Genomic DNA, 23900 nt, shown 5'->3' with positions numbered 1-23900 from the left:
AGTAACAGGAATACAGAGTACTGGGCTAATTGTAAGATACTTGGTAGTGTGGATGAACAGAGTGTCCATGTGCATAGATCCCTGAAAGTTGGCACCCAGGTTGATAGGGTTGTTGAGAAGGCGTACGGTGTGTTAGCTTTTATTGGTAGAGGGATTGAGTTTCGGAGCCAGGAGGTCATGTTGCAACTGTACAAAACTCTGGTGCGGCCGCACTTGGAGTATTGCATACAGTTCTGGTCGCCGCATTATAGGAAGGATGTGGAAGTGTTGGAAAGGGTGCAGAGGAGATTTACCAGGATGTTGCCTGGTATGGTGGGAAATTCGTATGAGGAAAGGCTGAGGGGCTTGAGGTTGTTTTCGTTAGAGAGAAGAAGGTTAAGAGGTGACTTAATAGAGGCATACAAGATGATCAGAGGATTAGATAGGGTGGATAGTGAGAGCCTTTTTCCTCGGATGGTGATGGCTAACACTAGGGGACATAGCTTTAAATTGAGGGGTGATAGATATAGGACAGATGTTAGAGGTAGGTTCTTTACTCAGAGAGTAGAAAGGGCGTGGAATGCCCTGCCTGCAGCAGTAGTAGACTTGTCAACATTAAGAGCATTCAAATGGTTCTTGGATAAACATATGGATGATATTGGAATAGTGTCGGTTAGATGGGCTTTAGATTGGTTTCACTGGTCGGCGCAACATCGAGGGCCGAAGGGCCTGTACTGCGCTGTAATGTTCTATGTTCAATGTTCTAACCCGCACATCTTTGGACTGTGGGAGGAAACCAGAGCACCCGGAGGAAACCCACACAGACAGTGACCCAAGCCGGGAATCGAACCCAGGTCCCTGGAGCTGTGAAGCAGCAGTGCTAACCACTGTGCTACCGTGCCGCCCTGTGAAGGGCTGAAAGGCCTACTGCTTCTGTTATTTTCTATATTTATATTTTCACCCATAGAAAGTTAGTTATTCACTGTGGGTGGCACAGTTGTTAGCACTGCTGCCTCAGAGTGCCAGGGATTCAGGTTCGATTCCCGGCTGGGTCACTGTCTGTGTGGAGTTCGCACATTCTTCCCATGTCTGCGTGGGTTTCCTCTGGGTGCTCCGGTTTCCTCCCGCAATCCGAAAGACGTGCTGGTTCGGTGCATTGGCAATGCTAAATTCTCCCTCAGTGTATCCGAACAGGCGGCGGCGGACTGTGGCGTCTACGGGATTTTCACACTAACTTCATTGCAGTTTTACTGTCAGCCTGTTTGTGATAATAATGAATAAAGTAAACTTGTTTCTTGTGAATCTGCCCGCACCACAGGCTCAGGCAATTCATTTCAGTTTTGAACCACACTTGCCGTGTAAAAATATTTGTCCTCCTGTCACGTGCTGTGTTACCCAATCATTTAAATTTGGTGTCTGCAGGTTGCAGCTGTATAGAGTGCTGGTGAGGCCACATCTGGAGTACAGTGTACAGTTTTGGTCTCCTTACTTGAGAAAGGATATACTGGCACTGGAGGGGGTGCAGAGGAGATTCACTAGGTTAATTCCGGAGTTGAGAGGGTTGGCTTATGAGGAGAGACTGAGTAGACTGGGGCTATACTCATTGGAATTCTGAAGAATGAGGGGAGATCTTATAGAAACATATAAGATTATGAAGGGAAGAGATAAGATAGAAGCAGGGAAGTTGTTTCCACTGGCGTGTGAAAGTAGAAGTAAGGGGCATGGCCTCAAAATAAGGGGGAGCAGATTTAGGACTGAGTTGAGGAGGAACTTTTTCACACAAAGGGTTGTGAATCTGTGGAATTCCCTGCTCAGTGAAAACAGTTGAGGCTATCTCATTGAATGTTTTTAAGGCAAGGATAGATAAATTTTTGAACAGTAAAGGAATTAAGGATTATGGTGAGTGGGCAGGTAAGTGGAGCTGAGTCCGCAAAAAGATCAGCCATGATCTTATTGAATGGCGGAGCAGGCTGGAGGGGCCAGATGGCCCACTCCTGCTCCTAGTTCTTATGTTCTTCATCCTTCTCTCCATTTGCTTAAATGTCCAACTCCAATAGCCTGGCTGCAGTATCATCAATCTACAAGTTCCACTGCAGCAACTTGTCAAGACTTTATCTACTGCACCAATCAAAACCACAACCACTAATTCCTTGAAGGTACAAGTGTTAAAGGGTGACAGGTACATGGAAACACCACAACCCTTCTCTTCCAGGTTATGTACCTTCCTACTTGCTACTATATTGGCTGTTCCTTCATCATCAAAATGTCAGGATACTGGATCTTCTTCTTTACCAGCACCTGAGAGGATCTGCATCACAAGGAATGCAGTAGTTCATGAAGGCTGTCACTGTAATTGAAAGCTTTCTCTAAAGGATGGGTGACACAAATATTCCATCAAACCTGAGGTTCTTGAGACAAGCTCACGCATTGCAAGAGTTGTACTAAAATATCCAAAAAGTCATTCAGTGGGTGCATTCGGACATGTCTCCATATTTAGAAAAGATTATTTGGATAACAGATTTCAACCAGACATGGATAAGATATTTCTGCTTGTGGCAATCGAAACCAAGGGAGCATAAATAGTCACTGGAGAATTCAGGAGAAATTCTTTATCCAGAGAATGGTGAAAATGAGTGTGTGTGTGAATAGTACAGATATATTTAAGAAGAAGCTGAAGAAGCATTTGGAGGGAGAATGGGATAAAAGGATATGGGATAGGGTGAGCCGAAATGGATGGGAGGAGGTTGTGATGAATGCTGATATAAATATAACATCATATGTGAAGTTGAAGACTGCTTGAAATTCGTTCATGGAAAGTGAAAGCAGAGAATTCCAGCTCCTGCCTCAACTCTTTTAGTTATATTAACAACTCAATTAAATCACCTTTAACGTAACTCGGGGTGGCACGGCAGCACAGTGGTTAGCACTGCTGCTTCACAGCTCCAGGGACCTGGCTTTGATTCCCGGCTTGGGTCACTGTCTGCGTGGAGTTTGCACATTCTCCTCGTGTCTGCATGGGATTCCTCCAGGTGCTCCGGTTTCCTCCCACAGTCCAAAGATGTGTGGGTTTGGTTGATTGGCCATGCTAAAAAATTGCCCCTTAGTGTCCTGAGATGCGTAGGTTAGAGGGATTAGTGGGTAAAATATGTCGGGATATGGGGATAGGGCCTGGGTGAGATTGTGGTGGGCTGAATGGCCTCTTTCTGTACTGTAGGGATTCTATGATGTAACTCATTGCTGAATAGAATGACCTTTTCACATTCCCAATTCCTCTGCCCTTCCATATTAAACTTGACTACTGATGCTTTTAAAATATATTTATATACAAATCTATCCAGGAAAACATTCTATTTTTATCCCACATATCTGGGTTACAACTTACCAGCAGAGGAATGAGAAAAGGCCATTTAAATCCTCAAACCTGTTAGAAATCATAGAATGCTACAGTGCAGAAAGAGGCCATTCGGCCCATCGAGTCTGCACCAACCACAATCCCACCCGGGCCCTATCCCCATATCCCCACATCTTGACCCACTAATCCCTCTAACCTATGCATCCCGGGACACTAAGGGGCAATTTTTTAGCATGGCTAATCAACCTAACCCGCACATCTTTGGACTGTGGGAGGAAACCGGAGCACCCGGAGGAAACCCACGCAGACACGAGGAGAATGTGCAAACTCCACACAGACAGTGACCCGAGCCGGGATTCGAACCCAGGTCCCTGGAGCTGTGAAGCAGCAGTGCTAACCACTGTGCTACCGTGCTGCCCCGTTAGTTTAGTATTCTAAGCCTTTGGATAAAAGTGCATTTTTAAAAGTCCCTCCCCTCCAGGCCGAAGTTACAATGGCACCACATAAGCATTTGCCTTGATGCTGAATACCAGAACGTGCTCACATCTTATACTAAGGAGATGCAGTTTGTTTTAGGAATCTCTTGGGCTTCTTGTTTAAGGACTGCAGGGAAAAGCTTGGAACTACAGGCCGCTGAGCCTAACATCTGCAGTGGGTAAGTTGTCAGAAGATATTTTGAGAGACAGGATCTACAGGCATTTCGAGAGACAAGGACTGATTAGGGACAGTCAACATGGCTTTGTGAGTGGAAAATGTCTCACAAAGCGGGTATCCATGAATGTAGATGAGGGCAGTACAGCTGATGTTGTCTACATGGATTTAGCAAAGCCTTTGACAAGGGACCGCATGGTATGTTGTTGCATAATGTTAAATCTCATGGGATCCAGGGTGAGGTAGACAAATGGATACAAAATTGGCTTGATGACAGAAGAGGGTGCTTGTAGAAGGTTGTTTCAAACTGGAGGTCTGCAACCAGCGGTGTGCCTCAGGGATCGGTGCTGGGTCCACTGTTATTTGTCATTTATATTAATGACTTGGGAGAGAATTTAGGAGGCATGGTTAGTAAGTTTGCAGATGACACCAAGATTGGTGGCACAGTGCACAGTGAAGAAGGTTATCTAGGATTGCAACGGGACCTTGATCAATTGGGCCAGTGGGCTAACAAATGGCAGATGGAGTTTAATTTAGATAAATACGAGGTGATGCATTTTGGTCGATCAGAGCAGGGCAGGACTTACTCAGTTAATGGTAGGGCGTTGGGGAGAGTTCTCGAACAAAGAGATCTAGGGGTACAGGTTCATAGCCCCTTGAAAGTGGAGTCACAAGTGTATAGTGTGGTGAAGAAGACTTTCAGCATGCTTGGTTTAATTAGTCAGAACATTGAAAACAAGAGTTGGGACATCATGTTGAAGTTGCACAGGACATTGGTAAGGCTACACTTGGAATACTGTGTACAGTTCTGGTCACCCTATTATAGAAAGCATATTATTAAACTAGAAAGTGTACAGAAAAGGTTTACTAGGGCGCGACCAGGACTTGATGGAATGAGATACAAGGAGAACTGGATAGACGAAGACATTTTTCCATGGAGCGCAGGAGGCTTAGGGGTGATCTTATAGAGGTCTAGAAAATAATGAGGGGCATAGATTAGCGAGATAGTCAACTTCTTTTCCCAAAGATAAGGGAGTCTAAAGCTAGAGGGCAGAGGTTTAAGGGGAGAGGGGACAGATACAAAAGGTGCAGAGAGGCAATTTTTTCACACAGAGGATAGAAACATAGAAACATATAAAACTACAGCACAAAACAGGCCCTTCGGCCCTACAAGTTGTGCCGAACATATCCCTACCTTTTAGGCCTACCTATAACCCTCCATCCTATTAAGTCCCATGTACTCATCCAGGAGTCTCTTAAAATACCCTATTGAGTTTGCCTCCACCACCACTGACGGCAGCCGATTCCACTCGCCCACCACCCTCTGTGTGAAAAACTTCCCCCTAACATTTCCCCTGTACCTACACCCCAGCACCTTAAACCTGTGTCCTCTCGTAGCAGCCATTTCCACCCTGGGAAAAAGCCTCTGAGAGTCCACCCGATCTATGCCTCTCAACATCTTATATACCTCTATTAGGTCTCCTCTCATCCTACGTCTCTCCAAGGAGAAAAGACCGAGCTCCCTCAGCCTATCCACATAAGGCATGCCACTCAATCCAGACAACATCCTTGTAAATCTCCTCTGCACCCTTTCAATCTTTTCCACATCATTCCTGTAATGAGGCGACCAGAACTGAGCACAGTACTCCAAGTGGGGTCTGACGAGGGTCTTATATAGCTGCATCATTATCCCCGGACTCCTAAACTCAATCCCTCGATTGATAAAGGCCAACACACTATACGCCTTCTTAACCACCTCCTCCACCTGCGCGGCCGATTTTAGAGTCCTATGGACCCGGACCCCAAGGTCCTTCTGATCCTCTACAGTACTAAGAGTCTTTCCCTTTATATTGTACTCCTTCATCCCATTTGACCTGCCAAAATGGACCACTACGCATTTATCTGGGTTGAGGTCCATCTGCCACTTCTCCGCCCAGTCTTGCATCCTATCTATGTCCCTCTGTAACTTCTGACATCCCTCCAGACTATCCACAACCCCACCAACCTTCGTGTCGTCGGCAAACTTACCAACCCATGCCTCCACTTCCTCATCCAGGTCATTTATGAAAATGACAAACAGCAAGGGTCCCAGAACAGATCCCTGGGGCACACCACTGGTGACCGACCTCCACTTAGAAAAAGACCCATCTATACCCACTCTCTGCCTCCTTTGGGCAAACACAGTGAGAAGTTTAACAACACCAGGTTAAAGTCCAACAGGTTTATTTGGTAGCAAAAGCCACACAAGCTTTCAGAGCTCCAAGCTCCTTCTTCAGGTGAGTGGGAATTCTGTTCACTAACAGGGCATATAAAGACACAGACTCAATTTACTAGAATAATGGTTGGAATGCGAATACTTACTGCTCATCAAGTCTTTAAGAAACAAACAATGTGAGTGGAGAGAGCATCAAGACAGGCTAAAAAGATGTGTATTGTCTCCAGACAAGACAGCCAGTGAAACTCTGCAGGTCCAGGCAAACTGGGGATTACAAATAGTGTGACATGAACCTAATATCCCGGTTGAGGCCGTCCTCGTGCATGCGGAACTTGGCTATCAGTTTCTGCTCAGTGACTCTGCGCCATTGTGTGTCGCGAAGGCCGCCTTGGAGAACACTTACCCGAATATCAGAGGCCGAATGCCCGTGACCACTGAAGTGCTCCCCAACAGGAAGAGAACAGTTTTGCCTGGTGATTGTCGAGCGGTGTTCATTCATCCGTTGTCGCAGCATCTGCATAGTTTCCCCAATGTACCATGCCTCGGGACATCCTTTCCTGCAGCGTATCAGGTAGACAACGTTGGCCGAGTTGCAAGAGTATGTACCGTGTACCTGGTGGATGGTGTTCTCATGTGAGATGATGGCATCTGTGTCGATGATCATCATCAATGACATGTTGAAGGCTCCGGAGGAGATGCATCTCCTCCGGAGCTTTCAACATGTCATTGATGAAGACGAACATCTCGCCAAGGCCATCCCCACACCCCCACTTCTTGCCTTCAAACAACCGCACAACCTCAAACAGACCATTGTCCGCAGCAAACTACCCAGCCTTCAGGAGAACAGTGACCATGACACCACACAACCCTGCCACAGCAACATTTGCAAGACGTGCCGGATCATCGACACGGATGCCATCATCTCACGTGAGAACACCATCCACCAGGTACACGGTACATACTCTTGCAACTCGGCCAACGTTGTCTACCTGATACGCTGCAGGAAAGGATGCCCCGAGGCATGGTACATTGGGGAAACTATGCAGACGCTGCGACAATGGATGAATGAACACCGCTCGACAATCACCTGGCAAGACTGTTCTCTTCCTGTTGGGGAGCACTTCAGCGGTCACGGGCATTCGGCCTCTGATATTCGGGTAAACGTTCTCCAAGGCGGCCTTCACGACACACGACGGCGCATAGTCGCTGAGCAGAAACTGATAGCCAAGTTCTGCACACACGAGGACGGTCTCAACCGGGATATTGGGTTCATGTCACACTTTTTGTAACCCCCACAGTTTGCCTGGACCTGCAGAGATTCACTGGCTGTCTTGTCTGGAGACAAAACACATCTTTTTAGCCTGTCTTAATGCTCTCTCCACTCACGTTGTTTGTTTCTTAAAGACTTGATTAGCTGTAAGTATTCGCATTCCAACCATTATTCATGTAAATTGAGTCTATGTCTTTATATGCCCTGTTTGTGAACAGAATTCCCACTCACCTGAAGAAGGGGCTTGGAGCTCTGAAAGCTTGTGTGGCTTTTGCTACCAAATAAACCTGTTGGACTTTAACCTGGTGTTGTTAAACTTCTTACTGTGTTTACCCCAGTCCAACGCCGGCATCTCCACATCATGTCCTTTGGGCAAGCCAGTTCTGGATCCACAGGGCAGCAGCCCCTTGGATCCCATGCCCTCTCCCTTTTTCTAGAAGCCTTGCACGGGGGACCTTATCGAACGCCTTGCTAAAATCCAAATAAACCACATCGACTGCTTTCCCTTCGTCAATGTGTTTAGTCACATTTTTGAAGAACTCCACCAGGCTCGTAAGGCATGATCTGCCTTTGACAATATTCTTGAGCATGGTGAGAGTCTGGAACAAGCTGCCAGAAGTAGTAGTAGAGGCGGGTACAATTCTGTCTTTTAAAAAGCAGTTATATGGGTAAGATGGGTAAAGAGGGACATGGGCCAAACACGGGCAACTGGGACTACCTTGGGGATTTAAATAAAAGGGCAGCATGCACATGTTGGGCCAAAGGGCCTGTTTCCATGCTGTAAACATCTATGATTCTAAGTAAATCTATCAACTTGAAATAAAAAATAAAGGTTTGCATTTGCGTAGCAACCTTCACAATCTCAGGCCATTCCAAGTGTTCTTCAACTAATTATGTAGTTTTGAAGTGTATCCTCACAATATTTTAAATCTGCCTGAATGGGCACACAGAGCCTTAATTTAACCTGGGCCCATGACCATGCAGCAGTCCCTCAGTACTGCACTGGGGTGGGACCTGAACTCACAACTAATTGCCTCTAAAAGACTTCCAACATAGCTACAACTGTATTTAAATGCAACAATCCGAAGAACTTTCATTTTAACTTCCTCTTCCACATCCCACATTCCATACCTTCTCATAATACTGGAGCTCGTAGTCCAGGATCACTCCATTGGGCTGGTCAGGCTGAGACCAGGATAGAGTTACACTGTCCACTGTACGACTCACTTGGTGCATAAATGAAACTGCAGATGGAGCTGGAACAGAAAGCGAACAATTGAGCAAAGCAGCTAAATGCACACTCTCGCTGACACGCACAAACATAAGACACATGCACATTCATTCTCACAGACACATGCATACACAACATTCTCATGCACAGACATGCGCACACATGCATAAACATATACTAACTCACACACTCTCAGTTACAATATTGGATGGTAATTAAAATAGCATTTTGTTCTTGGCCCTCACTGTCATGCTGCAGTTTCTCTCGCCCTGTGGCCCCAGTGCAGGCCCACTGATTAGACTGGTTCTTTCCTCAATCATATTCCTATTATTGTGAATAACTCATAAAAGTCACATTGTTGTTCACTCATATTTTCTCTCCACAGAGACATGCAATGACAACAGACGCTGCCAGACCTCCTGAGTTCTTCCAGAATTTTCTGTTTTCATTTAGATTTCCAGCATCTGCTTTCATATTGGAACAACTACAATAAATCAGCCATAGGGATACATGAAATAAAATTAAAAACAGTTCTGAAGAGTCATATTTTCGTTAAATGTTAACTGTTTCTCTTTCCACAGATGCTGCCAGATCTGCTGAGTGTTACCACATTTTCTGTTTTTGTTTCAGTGATAAACAGTTTGTGCTAATTCCTGCTCACAATTAATATCCAGCAAGTCCAATTCATGACATTTCACTTTAACATTGCTTATTATTCTGGGCCCTTTTTAAAATTAGCATCACCATCGTTGGTTTTAAATCTCTGGCAGTCTCCCTTCACTTCGCTTTGGGCCAGTTGCTAGCCTCTGTTGCAATCACCGGAGGCCAAGGCTGCGGGAAGGGCAGAGCCCAAGATCTAGGAGGAGGAATGCAGTGCAAGGACAAGAAACTGCTGACATTGATCAGGTGGTGAAATGTGAGTAACCCAGAGCAATAGGTTGGAGGGATCAGGGCCCTCAGCTTCCCTGCTGCCATCAGGACCGTCCTTGTATTAAGCTGATCTTTGTCTATATACTAGCAATGATTGTAACGCTACTATTTTACCATTTTGATTCTAAGTGCGGGGTGGACTTGAAACTGGGAGTGTCTCAGGTCCGATTTTTAGACCCTTTCTCCGGTGCCTCCACACACACTCTGCCTGCAAAAATATCAGCAATTCCAAATCACACTGCACAAGCCTGTGGGCGGGGCTTTACACGCCCAAAACCTGCAGCTCCAATTGGCACCTCCAATCACGCATGCGCAGAAAATAAATGATAGAATGTGGCACCCCTGCCACATCACTCCCGGGCCGGATAATGCTTCCCCCTGGCCCCCACAGACATTGCCCCACACCCTCCAACATTACTGACCTCCTTATCCCCCCAACCCCTCTGCCACCCAGATCGATCATGGGCCCCTCCCCCCCTTCCTACCCAGTGATCTCAAGCAGAGCAGCAGCGGACCCCCTTCCCCCCTCACCGATCTCAGGCAGCGTGGCAGCGGACCCCCTTCCCCCCTCACTGATCTCAGGCAGCGTGGCAGCGGACCCCCTTCCCCCCTCACTGATCTCAGGCAGCGTGGCAGCGGACCCCCTTCCCCCCTCACTGATCTCAGGCAGCGTGGCAGCGGACCCACCTACCCCTCAATGATCTCAAGCAGAGAGCCATCAGAAGCTCGGCACTTACCTCCTCACTAACCTTCAGTGATAGAGCACCCGAATCGCACTTATTATGGAGCATACCTGTTTCACGCCGATTCCGGATGGGCGAACGCGGTGGTAAAGGGGGAAGTGCCGGTAAAGTTGGACATGCAGCCTATTAAGTCAATTTAAATGGTCCTGATCACGGCCATTTTCAGGCCTTGGTAAAGGGGCAAGTGACGCGGAGGCGGGCGCTGATCACGCTACTCGCCTCATGAACGACTTTACCAAGTTTCCGTGCCCAAAAATGGGCGCAAACGGGCAGTTAAAATTGGGCCCTAATTCTGGACCCTCTCCTTTCCTTCTCCCCTATGTACTCTACGAATGGTATGCTTTGTCTGTATAGCGCGCAAGAAACAACACCTTTCACTGTATACTAATACATGTGACAATAATAAATCAAATCAAAATTCAATGATACTGTTGTCAACTTAATTGAATGTGTAAAAGGTGTGAAAAGCGTTTTTATTTCTGAGGACAGGAATCATAGAAACCCTACAGTACAGAAAGAGGCCTTTCGGCCCATCGAGTCTGCACCAACCACAATCCCACCCAGGCCCTACCCCCATATCCCTACATATTTACCCTCTAATCCCTCTAACCTACGCATCTCAGGACACCAAGAACATTTTTTTTTAGCATGGCCAATCAACCTAACATGCACATCTTTGGACTGTGGGAGGAAACCGGAGCACCTGGAGGAAACCCACGCAGACACGAGGAGAATGTGCAAACTCCACACAGATAGTGACCCAAGCCGGGAATCGAACCCAGGTCCTTGGAGCTGTGAAGCAGCAGTGCTAACCACTGTGCTACCGTGCCGCCCCAGTAAGATGGTAAGGAGTTCTTCAAAGGACTGCAATTTGACTGATGATTTTACTTTGTGTGTCAATGATTTGCCTAAATTAACACAGCAACCATCGTTATGTTTTTAAATGACAAAAATGCTGCAAGAAGCCAGCCTTGGTGTGGTAGTTTTGAGACAGTTACCACCGAACAGCTCTCACTAGATACATGTGAGAGCTGGGGATCCCTGCCATCTGGAAGATGTCACAAAAGAAAATATTAATGTTATGCTCTAAGACGAAATGAGGCATTTTTCATGTATCATACCGACGGGACCTGTAAAGAAAAAGGGATATTCACTTGCTCCACAAATCTGCTGAGTCGACCTACACAGGCAACCTCCAGGCAGTCAACTACAGAAACCATTGCAACTGCTGTATCAGACTTCAATTTTCAGACACTACAATTTTAGTGCAGCAGGAAATGGGAGAATTGAAGCCACTGCCTTTGCCTCAGTGTTATGTGTAATAACCCATCAGCACATAGCTCTTTGTGGGTAATTTCTTAGATTTTTCTCCAGCTCTGAAATACAAATTATACAGGATGCATTTTATTTGAAGCTTGTGATAAATTGGAAATGTTTGGGAACAAACAACTTCTGAAAACTAAGAGTTTTAAAGATTATTTATTAATGTCACAAGTAAGTTTACATTAACACTGCAATAAAGTTACTGTGAAAATCCCCGAGTTGCCACACTCCAGTGCCTGTTCGGGTACACTGAGGGAGAACTTAGCATGGCCAATGCATCTAACCAGCACGTCTGGACAGGTGCTGGACAGGTGCAGAAAAAATAGGGTTGTTGTAGTGGGAGACTTTAATTTCCCTCACATAGACTGGAAATCGCTTATCGCTGGGGGCCTGGACAGGGAAGAATTTATAAAATGCGTACAGGAAGGTTCTTTGGAACAATATGTTGACAGTCCAACTAGAGAGGGGGCTATACTGGACCTAGTACTGGGGAATGAGCCCGGTCAGGTCATCAAAGTTGCAGTCGGGGAACATGTGGCAAATAGTGACCACAGTTCTGTAAACTTTAGGATAGTAATGGAAAAAGATGAGTGTTGTCCTATGGGTAAGGTGCTGAATTGGGGGAAGGCTAACTACAGCCGGATTAGGCAGGATTTGATGGCTGTTGATTGGGAGAGGCTGTTCGAGGGTAAATCCACATCTGGCATGTGCGAGTCTTTAAGGAGCAGTTGATAGGACTGCAGGACAGGCATGTGCCTGTAAAGTGGAAGGATAGGAAAGGTAGGATTCGGGAGCCGTGGATAACCAGTGAAATTGTGGGTCTAATCAAAAAGAAAAATGAGGCATACATGAGGTCCAGGCAGCTAAAAACAGATGGAGCACCGGAGGAATACAGAGAAAGTAGAAAATAACTCAAACAGGGACTTAGAAGGGCAAAAAGGGGTCACGAAATGTCCTTGGCAGACAGGATTAAGGAGAATCCTAAGGCATTTTATACATACCATAGAAACCATTGAAACCCTACAGTGCAGAAAGAGGCCATTTGGCCCATCGAGTCTGCACCGACCACACTTCCACCCAGGCCCTACTCCCATATCCCTACATATTTACCCTCTAATCCCTCTAACCTACGCAGCTCAAGACACAAACATTTTTTTTAGCATGGCCAATCAACCTAACCCGCACATCTTTGGACTGTGGGAGGAAACTGGAGCACCTGGAGGAAACCCACGCAGATACGAGGAGAACATGCAAACTCCACACAGACAGTGACCCGAGCCGGGAATCGAACCCAGGTCCCTGGAGCTGTGAAGCAGCAGTGCTAACCACTGTGCTGCCGTGCTGCCCACATACATAGAAACATAGAAACCCTACAGTGCAGAAGGAGGCCATTTGGCCCATCGCGTTTGCACCGACCACAATCCCACCCAGGCCCTACCCCCACATATTTTACCCGCTAATCCCTCTAACCTACGCATCCCAGGACTCTAAGGGACAATTTTTAACCTGGCCAATCAACGTAACCTGCACATCTTTGGACTGTGGGAGGAAACCGGAGCACCCGGAGGAAACCACACAGACACGAGGAGAATGTGCAAACTCCACACAGACAGTGACCCGAGCTGGGAATCGAACCCGGGACCCTGGAGCTGTGAAGCAGCAGTGCTAACCACTGTGCTACCGTGCCGCCATACGTTAGGAACAAGAGGGTTGTTAGGGAAAGAATCGGACCTCTCAGGGACAAAGGAGGGGAATTATGCTTAGAACCAAAGGAAGTAGGTGAGATCCTAAACGAATACTTTGCATCAGTATTCACAAAGGAGAGGGACATATTGACTGGTAGTGTTTTAGAGAGATCTGTTGACCCGTTAGAAAAAACCTCAATTACAAGGGAGGAAGTGTTAGGTTTTTTAGGAAACATTAAGACAGACAAATCCCCAGGGCCGGATGGCATCTATCCTAGACTCCTCAGGGAGGCGAGAGATGCAATTGCTGGGCCTCTAATAGAAATCTTTGTCTCTTCACTGGACAAAGGTGAGGTCCCAGAGGATTGGAGGATCGCAAATGTGGTCCCATTATTTAAGAAGGGTAGCAAGGATAACCCGGGTAATTATAGGCCAGTGAGCTTGACATCCGTGGTAGGGAAATTATTGGGGAAGATTCTTAGAGATAGGATATATGCGCATTTAGAACTGAATAATCTCATTAGCGATAGACAGCATGGTTTTGTATGAGGGAGGTCATGGCTCACAAATTTGGTTGAGTTTTTTGAGGAGGTGACAAAAAGGAAGGGCCGTGGATGTACTCTATATGGATTTTAGTAAAGCATTTGACGAGGTCCCTCATGGCAGGCTGGTGCAAAAGGTTAAATCTCACGGGATAAAAGGTGAGCGAGCTAGATGGGTGGAGAACTGACTTAGCCATCGATGTGGAGGTGCCGGCGTTGGACTGGGGTAAACACAGTAAGAGTTTTAACAACACCCTGCGGACACCCTAAACACATTAAAGAAGCCATCCCCTACGGACAAGCCCTCCGTATACACAGGATCTACTCGGATGAGGAGGATCGCAACAGACACCTCCAGACGCTGAAAGATGCCCTCATAAGAACAGGATATGGCGCTCGACTCATCGATCGACAGTTCCGACGCACCACAGCGAAAAACCGCACCGACCTCCTCAGAAGACAAACTTGGGACACGGTGGACAGAGTGCCCATCGTCGTCCAGTACTTCCCCGAAGCGGAGAAGCTACGGTATCACCTCCGGAGCCTTCAACATGTCATTGATGAAGACGAACATCTCGCCAAGGCCATTCCCACACCCCACTTCTTGCCTTCAAACAACCGCACAACCTCAAACAGACCATTGTCCGCAGCAAACTACCCAGCCTTCAGGAGAACAGTGACCACGACACAACACAACCCTGCCACAGCAACCTCTGCAAGATGTGCCGGATCATCGACACGGATGCCATCATCTCACGTGAGAACACCATCTACCAGGTACACGGTACCTACTCTTGCAACTCGGCCAATGTTGTCTACCTGATATGCTGCAGGAAAGGATGTCCCGAGGCATGGTACATTGGGGAAACCATGCAGACGCTACGACAACGGATGAATGAACACCACTCGACAATCACCAGGCAAGACCGTTCTCTTCCTGTGGGGGAGCACTTCAGTGGTCACGGGCATTCAGCCTCTGATCTTCGGGTAAGCGTTCTCCAAGGTGGCCTTCATGACACACGACAGCGCAGAGTCGCTGAGCAGAAACTGATAGCCAAGTTCCGCACACATGAGGACGGCCTACGCCGGGATGTTGGGTTTATGTCGCACTATCAGTAACCCCCACAGATTGCCTCCTGGACTTGCAGAATCTCACTGGCTGTCCTGTCTGGAGACAATACACATCTCTTTAACCTGTGCTTAATGCTCCCTCCACTCACATTGTCTGTATCTTTGAGACCTGGTTGGTTGTAGAGATTCGCATTCTAATCAGTATTCTGTAACTTGATTTTGTGTCTCTGTGCCCTGTTTGAGAGCAGATTTCCACTCCATCTGACGAAGGAGCAGCGCTCCGAAAGCTAATGGCATTTGCTACCAAATAAACCTGTTGGACTTTAACCTGGTGTTATAGAACATAGAAAGCCACAGCACAAACAGGCCCTTCGGCCCACAAGTTGCGCTGATCATATCCCTACCTCTAGACCTATCTATAGCCCTCAATCCCATTAAATCCCATGTACTCATCCAGAAGTCTCTTAAAAGACCCCAACGAGTTTGCCTCCACCACCACCGACGTCAGCCGATTCCACTCACCCACCACCCTCTGAGTGAGAAACTTACCCCTGACATCTCCTCTGTACCTACCCCCCAGCACCTTAAACCTGTGTCCTCTCGTAGCAACCATTTCAGCCCTTGGAAATAGCCTCTGAGAGTCTACCCTATCCAGACCTCTCAACATCTTGTAAACCTCTATCAGGTCACCTCTCATCCTTCGTCTCTCCAGGGAGAAGAGACCAAGCTCCCTCAACCTATCCTCATAAGGCATGCCCCCCAATCCAGGCAACATCCTTGTAAATCTCCTCTGCACCCTTTCAATGGCTTCAACATCTTTCCTGTAATGAGGTGACCAGAACTGCGCGCAGTACTCCAAGTGGGGTCTAACCAGGGTCCTATAAAGCTGCAGCATTATCTCCCGACTCCTAAACTCAATCCCTCGATTAATGAAGGCTAGTACGCCGTACGCCTTCTTGACCGCATCCTCCACCTGCGAGGCCGATTTAAGAGTCCTATGGACCCGGACCCCAAGGTCCTTCTGATCCTCTACACTGCTAAGAATGGTACCCTTCATATTATACTGCTGCTTCATCCCATTGGATCTGCCAAAATGGATCACCACACACTTATCCGGGTTGAAGTCCATCTGCCACTTCTCCGCCCAGTCTTGCATTCTATCTATGTCTCGCTGCAACTTCTGACATCCCTCCAAACTATCCACAACACCACCTACCTTGGTGTCATCAGCAAACTTACCAACCCATCCCTCCACTTCCTCATCCAGGTCATTTATGAAAATGACAAACAGCAAGGGTCCCAGAACAGATCCCTGGGGCACTCCACTGGTCACTGACCTCCATGCAGAGAAAGACCCCTCCACAGCCACTCTCTGCCTTCTGCAGGCAAGCCAGTTCTGGATGCACAAGGCAACAGCCCCTTGGATCCCATGCCCTCTCACTTTCTCAAGAAGTCTTGCATGGGGGACCTTATCGAACGCCTTGCTGAAGTCCATATAGACCACATCCACCGCTCTTCCTTCGTCAATGTGTTTGGTCACATTTTCAAAGAACTCAACCAGGCTCGTAAGGCACGACCTGCCCTTGACAAAGCCGTGCTGACTACTTTTGATCATACTAAACTTCTCTAGATGATCATAAATCCTGTCTCTCAGGATCCTCTCCATCAACTTACCAACCACTGAGGTTAGACTCACCGGTCGGTAATTTCCCGGGCTGTCCCTGTTCCCTTTCTTGAATATAGGGACCACATCTGCAATCCTCCAATCCTCCGGAACCTCTCCCGTCTCCATCGACGATGCAAAGATCATCGCCAAAGGCTCCGCAATCTCCTCCCTCGCCTCCCACAGTAACCTGGGGTACATCCCATCTGGTCCCGGCGACTTACCAACCTTGATGCCATTCAATAGTTCCAACACATCCTCTTTCTTTATGTCCACATGCTCGATCCTTTCTGTCCACCGCAAACCAGCAGTACAACCACCCAGATCCCTTTCCACCGTGAATACCGAGGTAAAGTATTCATTAAGCACCTCCGCCATTTCTAACGGTTCCGCACAAACTTTTCCCCCTTCACCTTTTAAGGGTCCTATGCCTTCACATCTCATCCTTTTACTCTTGACATATTTGTAGAAAGCCTTGGGATTCTCCTTAATCTTACCCGCCAAGGTCTTCTCATGACCCCTTCTCGCTCTCCTAATTTCCTTCTTAAGCTCCTTCCTACATCCCGTATACTCCTCTAAATCCTTAACACCTCCTAGCTCTCTGAACCTTCTGTACGCCTCTCTTTTCTTATTCACCAGGTTCATCACAACCTTCGTGCACCACGGTTCCCGTACCCTACCAACACCCCCCTGTCTCATCGGAACGTTGTCATGCAGAGCTCCAGACAAACATTCCTTGAAAATCCTCCACTTTCCTTCGGTACTTTTCCCCAAGAATGCCTCCTTCCAATTTACCCGTCTAATTTCCTCCCTGATGACACTGTATTTCCCTTTACTCCAGAGAAACACTTTCCTAGCCTGCCTGATCCTATCTCTTTCCAATGCTATCGTGAAGGAGATAGAATTATGATCGCTATCCCCAAGATGCTCACCCACCGAGAGATCCTCCACCTGTCCAGGTTCATTAGCCAGCACCAGATCAAGTACAGCCTCTCCTCTAGTAGGCTTATCCACATACTGTGTCAGGAAACTCTCCTGGACACACCTAACAAACTCCTCTCCATCCAAACCCCTAGCCCTAGGGATATTCCAATCTATGTTTGGGAAATTAAAATCTCCCATCACGACAACTCTGTTATTCCTACATCTCTCCAGGATCTGTTTCCCCATCTGGTGTTGTTAAAACTCTCACTGTGTTTCGCCATAGAAGACAGAGGGTAGCAGTGGAGGGGTGTTTTTCCGGTTGGAGGCCTGTGACTAGTGGAGTTCCGCAGGGCTCTGTCCTGGAACCTCTGCTGTTTGTGATATATATATAAATGATTTGGAGGAAGATGTAGCTGGTGTGATCAGTAAGTTTGCGGACGACACAAAGATTGCTGGAGTTGCGGATAGTGATGAACATTGTCAGAGAATACAGCAGGATATAGATAGGCTGGAACATTGGGCAGAGAAATGGCAGATGGAATTTAATCCAGATAAATGCGAAGTGATGCATTTCGGTAGATCTAATGTAAGGGGGAGCTATACAATAAATGGCAGAACCATCAGGAGTATAGACACACAGAGGGACCTGGGTGTACAAGTCCACAGATCCCTAAAGGTGGCAGCACAGGTGGAGAGGGTGGTGAAGAAGGCATAAGGCATGCTTGCCTTTATTGGACGGGGCATAGAATATAAAAACTGGCATATGATGTTGCAGCTGTATAGAACGATGGTTAGGCCACATTTGGAATACTGCGTCCAGTTCTGGTCGCCACACTACCAGAAGGACGTGGAGGCTTTGGAGAGAGTACAGAGAAGTGGCCTATATCGCAAGGGGGATAGAATATAAAAGCAGTTATGTCTTGCTGCATCTGTCCAGGGCATTGGTGAGGCCGCAGCTGGAATACTGTGTGCAGTATTGGTCCCCTTATTTGTGGAAGGATATATTGGCCTTGGAGGGAGTGCAGAGAAGGTTCACCAGGTTGATACCAGAGATGAGGGGTGTTGATTATGAGGAGAGACTGAGCAGATTGGGTTTGTACTCGTTGGAATTTAGAAGGCTGAGGGGGGATCTTATAATAAGATATAAGATAATGAAGGGGCTGGATAGGGTAGAGGTGGAGAGATTCTTTCCACTTAGACAGGAAGCTAGAACTAGAGGGCACAGCCTCAAAATAAAGGGGGGTCAGTTTAGGACAGAGTTGAGGAGGAACTTCTTCTCTCAGAGGGTGGTGAATCTCTGGAATTCTCTGCCCACTGAAGTGGTGGAGGCTACCTTGAATATGTTTAAATCACGGATAGATGGATTCCTGATCGGTAAGGGAATTAGGGGTTATAGGGATCAGGCGGGTAAGTGGAACTGATCCACTTCAGATCAGCCAGATCGGGCAGGCTCGAGGGGCTAGATGGCCTACTCCTGCTCCTATTTCTTATGTTCTTATGAACACGCTGGGTTTGTTCAAGACTTATCGAGATAACCACATGAACAGACTGGGAACAGAGGGATACAAAAGAATGGTCTAGTGGGCACATGAGCGGCGCAGGCTTGGAGGGCCGAAGGGCCTGTTCCTGTGCTGTATTGTTCTTTGTCTTTCAAACTGTGGGAGGAAACCAGAGCACTCGGAGGAAACTCACGCAGACACGAGAACATGCAGACTCCACACAGACAGTGATCCAAGGCGGGAATCAAACCAGGTCCCTGGTGCTATGAGGCAACAGTGCTAACCACTATGCCACCGTGCCGCCCCAGTAATCCATCCCAAAGTAATTCCAAACTGTGGATCAGGCCTGGTGAAGTCCGGAATGGTCAGTATCTGATTTGATTTGATTTATTATTGTCACATGTGAAAAGTAATGTTTCTTGCGTGCTATACAGACAGAGCATACTATTCATAGAGAAGGAAACGAGAGAGTGCAGAGTGTAGTGTTACAGTCATAGCTAGGGTGTAGAGAAAGATCAGCTGAATGCAAGGTAGGTATATTCAAAAGTCTGACAGCAGGAGGGAAGAAGCTGTTCATGAGTCAGTTGGTATGTGACCTCAGACTTTTGTATCTTTTTCCCAACAGATGAAGGTGGAAGAGAGAATATCCGGGGTGCGTGGGGTCCTTAATTATGCTGGCTGCATTGCCGAGGTAGCGGGCAGTGTAGACAGAGTCAATGGATGGGAGGCTGGTTTCCGTGATGGATTCGGCTACATTCACGACATTTTGTAGCTTCTTGTGGTCTTGGGCAGATCAGGAGCCATATCAAGCTGATATACAACCAGAAAGAATGCTTTGTATGGTGCATCTGTAAAAGTTGGTGACAGTCGTAGCTGACATGACAAATTTCCAAACACTTCTAAGAAAGCAGAGGCGTTGGTGGGCTTTCTTAACTACAGTGTCGGCATGAGGAGACCAGGACAGGTTGTTGATGATCTGGACACTTAAAAACTTGAAGCTCTCGACCCTTTCCACTTTGTCCCCGTTGATGTAGACAGGGGCATGTTCTTCTCGATGCTTCCTGAAGTTTGTTGACATTGAGGGAGAGATTATTGTCACCGCACCAGTTCATCAGATTCTCTATCTCATTCCTGTACTCTGTCTCATCATTGTTTGAGATCCAACCAACTATGGTGGTGTCGTCAGCAAACCTGAAAATCAAGTTGGAGGGGAATTTGGCCGCACAGTCATAGGTGGAAAAGGAGTATAGTCGGGGGCTGAGAACACAGCCTTGTGGGGCACCGGTGTTGAGGATGATCGTGGAGGAGGTGCTGTTGCCTATCCTTACTGATGGTGTTCTGTGAGTCTTGCACAGCCAATGCACAGGGTTTCAGAGTGAAACTTTGTAAGCAGTGACATCTGACAACTCAGCAGCAACATCACACAGAAAACCTGTACTGATGGAGAGCAGGAGCCCAGAGAAAGGCAGACTGATTGGCCTTTGCATTTACTCTGCACTTCTTATTCAATACTTGTTCCATCTGAAATAATTTTGCCGAAATGAAATGAAATCTAATGCTTTCGAATCAGAGATATATTGTTTACTTGGACACAGACTGCTGAGTTCATTTTGTTTGTTTGCGTGACTTGACATGGAAATAAAGAACACCACAATTTTAAAGGTGGGGAAAGTGGAGGGTGGTAGGAATGAGTGAGCTTTGAAGCAGGAGGTGAACCTCAATCATCCAGGGACCTCTGAAGTTGGATTCAGCTCCAATCCTTGATCAACAGTTGAATATGAGAAATTACGACAGGAGGTCAGGACTGGGAATATGAAGGAATGGATTAGACCAGACAGGAAAATAGGGATGGGAATAAGTGGATAGCAGTAATCGATGAGAGGCTTAGAGAACTTAATGTCTTCAATTCCCCACGATGCAGCTACTTAATATCGCAATCTTCGCCATCAGCGATTTCTCATCTCAATATTTACACAGGACATTGACAACATTGAACGTGTATCACATTTGTCGACTCAAAGTGTTACATTAAGGGCAGGAAGAAAGTAATGGAACGGAGACAGTGAGTAATTTCCCCGATTTGAATGACAGACCCACCCAACAATTTGGGGCGGCACGGTGACACATTCGTTCGCACTGCTGCCTCACAGCGCCAGAGACCTGGGTTCAATTCCAGGAATCTGAGACTGTGAATGTCAGCAATCTGACACGGTGAATATCTGCAATCTGTCATTGTGAATATCAGCAATCTGTCATTGTGAATATCAGCAATCTGTCAGAGTGAATATCAGCAATTTGTCACCGTGAATATCAGCAATCTGTCAGTGTGAATGTCAGCAATCTGTCGGCGTGAATATCAGCAATCAGTCAGTGTGAATATCAGCAATCCGGCAGTGTGAATATCAACAATCTGTCGGTGTGAATATCAGCAATCTCTCAGTGTGAATATCGGCAATCTGTCAGTGTGAATATCAGCAATTTGTCAGTGTGAATATCAGCAATCCGGCAGTGTGAATATCAGCAATCTGTCAGTGTGAATATCAGCAATACAGCAGTGTGAATATCAGCAATCTGTCGGTGTGAATATCAGCAATCTGTCGGTGTGAATATCAGCAATCTCTCGGTGTCAATATCAGCAATCTGACAGTGTGAATATCAGCAATCTGTCAGTGTGAATATCAGCAATCCGGCAGTATGAATATCAACAATCTGTCAGTGTGAATATCAGCAATCTGTCAGTGTGAATATCAACAATCTCTCAGAATGAATATCAGCAATCTGTCAGTGTGAATATCAGCAATCTCTCAGTATGAATATCAGCAATCTGTCAGTATGAATATCAACAATCTCTCAGTATGAACATCAACAATCTCTCAGTATGAATATCAGCAATTAGTCAGTATGATTATCAGCAATCTCTCAGTATGAATCATAGAATTATAGAAACCCTACAGTGCAGAAGGAGGCCATTCGGCCCATCGAGTCTGCACCGACCACAATCCCACCCAGGCCCTACCCCCACATATTTACCCACTAATCCCTCGAACCTACGCATCCCAGGACTCTAAGGGGCAATTTTTAACCTGGCCAATCAACCTAACCCGCACATCTTTGGACTGTGGGAGGAAACCGGAGCACCCGGAGGAAACCCACGCAGACACGAGGAGAATGTGCAAACTCCACACAGACAGTGACAGGAGCCGGGAATCGAACCCGGGACCCTGGAGCTGTGAAGCAGCAGTGCTAACCACTGTGCTACCGTGCTGCCCTATATCAGCAATCTGTCGGTGTGAATATCAACAATCTGTCAGTGTGAATATCAGCAATCTGTCAGTGTGAATATCAGCAATCTGTCGGCGTGAATATCAACAATCTGTCATTGTGAATATCAGCAATCTGTCAACGTGAATATCAGCAATCTGTCAGTGTGAATGTCAGCAATCTGTCAGTCAGAATATCAGCAATCTGTCACCGTGAATATCAGCAATCTGACAGTGTGAATGTCAGCAATCTGTCAGTCAGAATATCAGCAATCTGTCATTGTGAATATCAGCCATCTATCAGTGTGAATATCAACAATCTGCCAGTGTGAATATCAGCAATCTGCCATTGTGAATATCAGCAATCTGTCAGTGTGAATGTCAGCAATCTGTCAGTCAGAATATCAGCAATCTGTCACGTGAATATCAGCAATTAGGCAGTGCGAATATTAAGAATCTGTCGGAGTGAATATCAACAATCTGTCGGTGTGAATATCAGCAATCTGTAAGTGTGAATATCAGCAATCCGGCAGTGCGAATATCAGTAATCTGTCAGTGTGAATATCAGCAATCTGTCAGTATGAATATCAGCAACCTGTCAGTGTGAATATCAGCAATCTGTCAGTGTGAATATCAGAAATCTGGCAGTGTGAATATCAGCAATCTCTCAGTGTGAATATCAGCAATCAGTCAGCGAGAATTTCAGCAATCTGTCAGTGTGAATATCAGCAATCTGACAGTGTGAATGTCAGCAATCTGTCGGTGTGAATATCAGCAATCTGCCACTGTGAACATCAGCAATCCATCAGTGTGAATATCAGCAATCTGTCAGCGTGAATATCAGCAATCTGTCACTGTGAATGCGAGCAATCTCTCAGTGTGAATATCAGCAATCTCTCAGTGTGAATGCAAGCAATCTGTCAGTGTAAATATCAGCAATCTGTCAGTGTGAATATCAGCAATCTGTCAGTGTGAATATCAGCAATCTGTCAGTGTGAACATCAGCACTTCGGCAGACTGAATATCAGCAATCTGTCAGTGTGAATATCAGTAATCTGTCAGTCAGAATATCAGCAATCTGTCACGTGAATATCAGCAATTAGGCAGTGTGAATATTAAGAATCTGTCGGTGTGAATATCAACAATCAGTCGGTGTGAATATCAGCAATCTGTAAGTGTGAATATCAGCAATCCGGCAGTGTGAATATCAGCAATCTGTCAGTGTGAATATCAGCAATCTGTGAGTATGAATATCAGCAACCTGTCAGTGTGAATATCAGCAATCTGTCAGTGTGAATATCAGAAATCCGGCAGTGTGAATATCTGCAATCTCTCAGTGTGAATATCAGCAACCTGTCAGTGTGAATATCAGCAATCTGTCAGTGTGAATATCAGAAATCCGGCAGTGTGAATATCAGCAATCTCTCAGTGTGAATATCAGCAATCTGTCAGTGTGAATATCAGCAATCTGTCAGTGTCAATATCAGCAATCAGTCACCGAGAATATCAGCAATCTGTCAGTGTGAATATCAGCAATCTGTCAGCGTGAATATCAGCAATCT

General features: G+C 46.5%; 1 protein-coding gene across 1 annotated transcript in view; it reads right to left on the bottom strand.

Annotated features, from left to right (window-relative positions):
- LOC144509694 (ephrin type-B receptor 2) overlaps window positions 1–23900 on the bottom strand; it is a 1012102-nt gene that overhangs the window by 254747 nt on the left and 733455 nt on the right. Inside the window, exon 7 of the mRNA XM_078238477.1 lies at window positions 8599–8723. Within this exon, the coding sequence (XP_078094603.1) occupies window positions 8599–8723 (125 nt within the window). The remainder of the gene's footprint in view (window positions 1–8598; window positions 8724–23900) is intronic.

The sequence above is a fragment of the Mustelus asterias genome, chromosome 22, assembly GCF_964213995.1.
Source record: "Mustelus asterias chromosome 22, sMusAst1.hap1.1, whole genome shotgun sequence".
In the NCBI taxonomy this organism is placed as follows: domain Eukaryota; kingdom Metazoa; phylum Chordata; class Chondrichthyes; order Carcharhiniformes; family Triakidae; genus Mustelus; species Mustelus asterias.
Note: the sequence above shows the minus strand (reverse complement) of the source record. Positions and strands in the feature narration are given on the sequence as shown.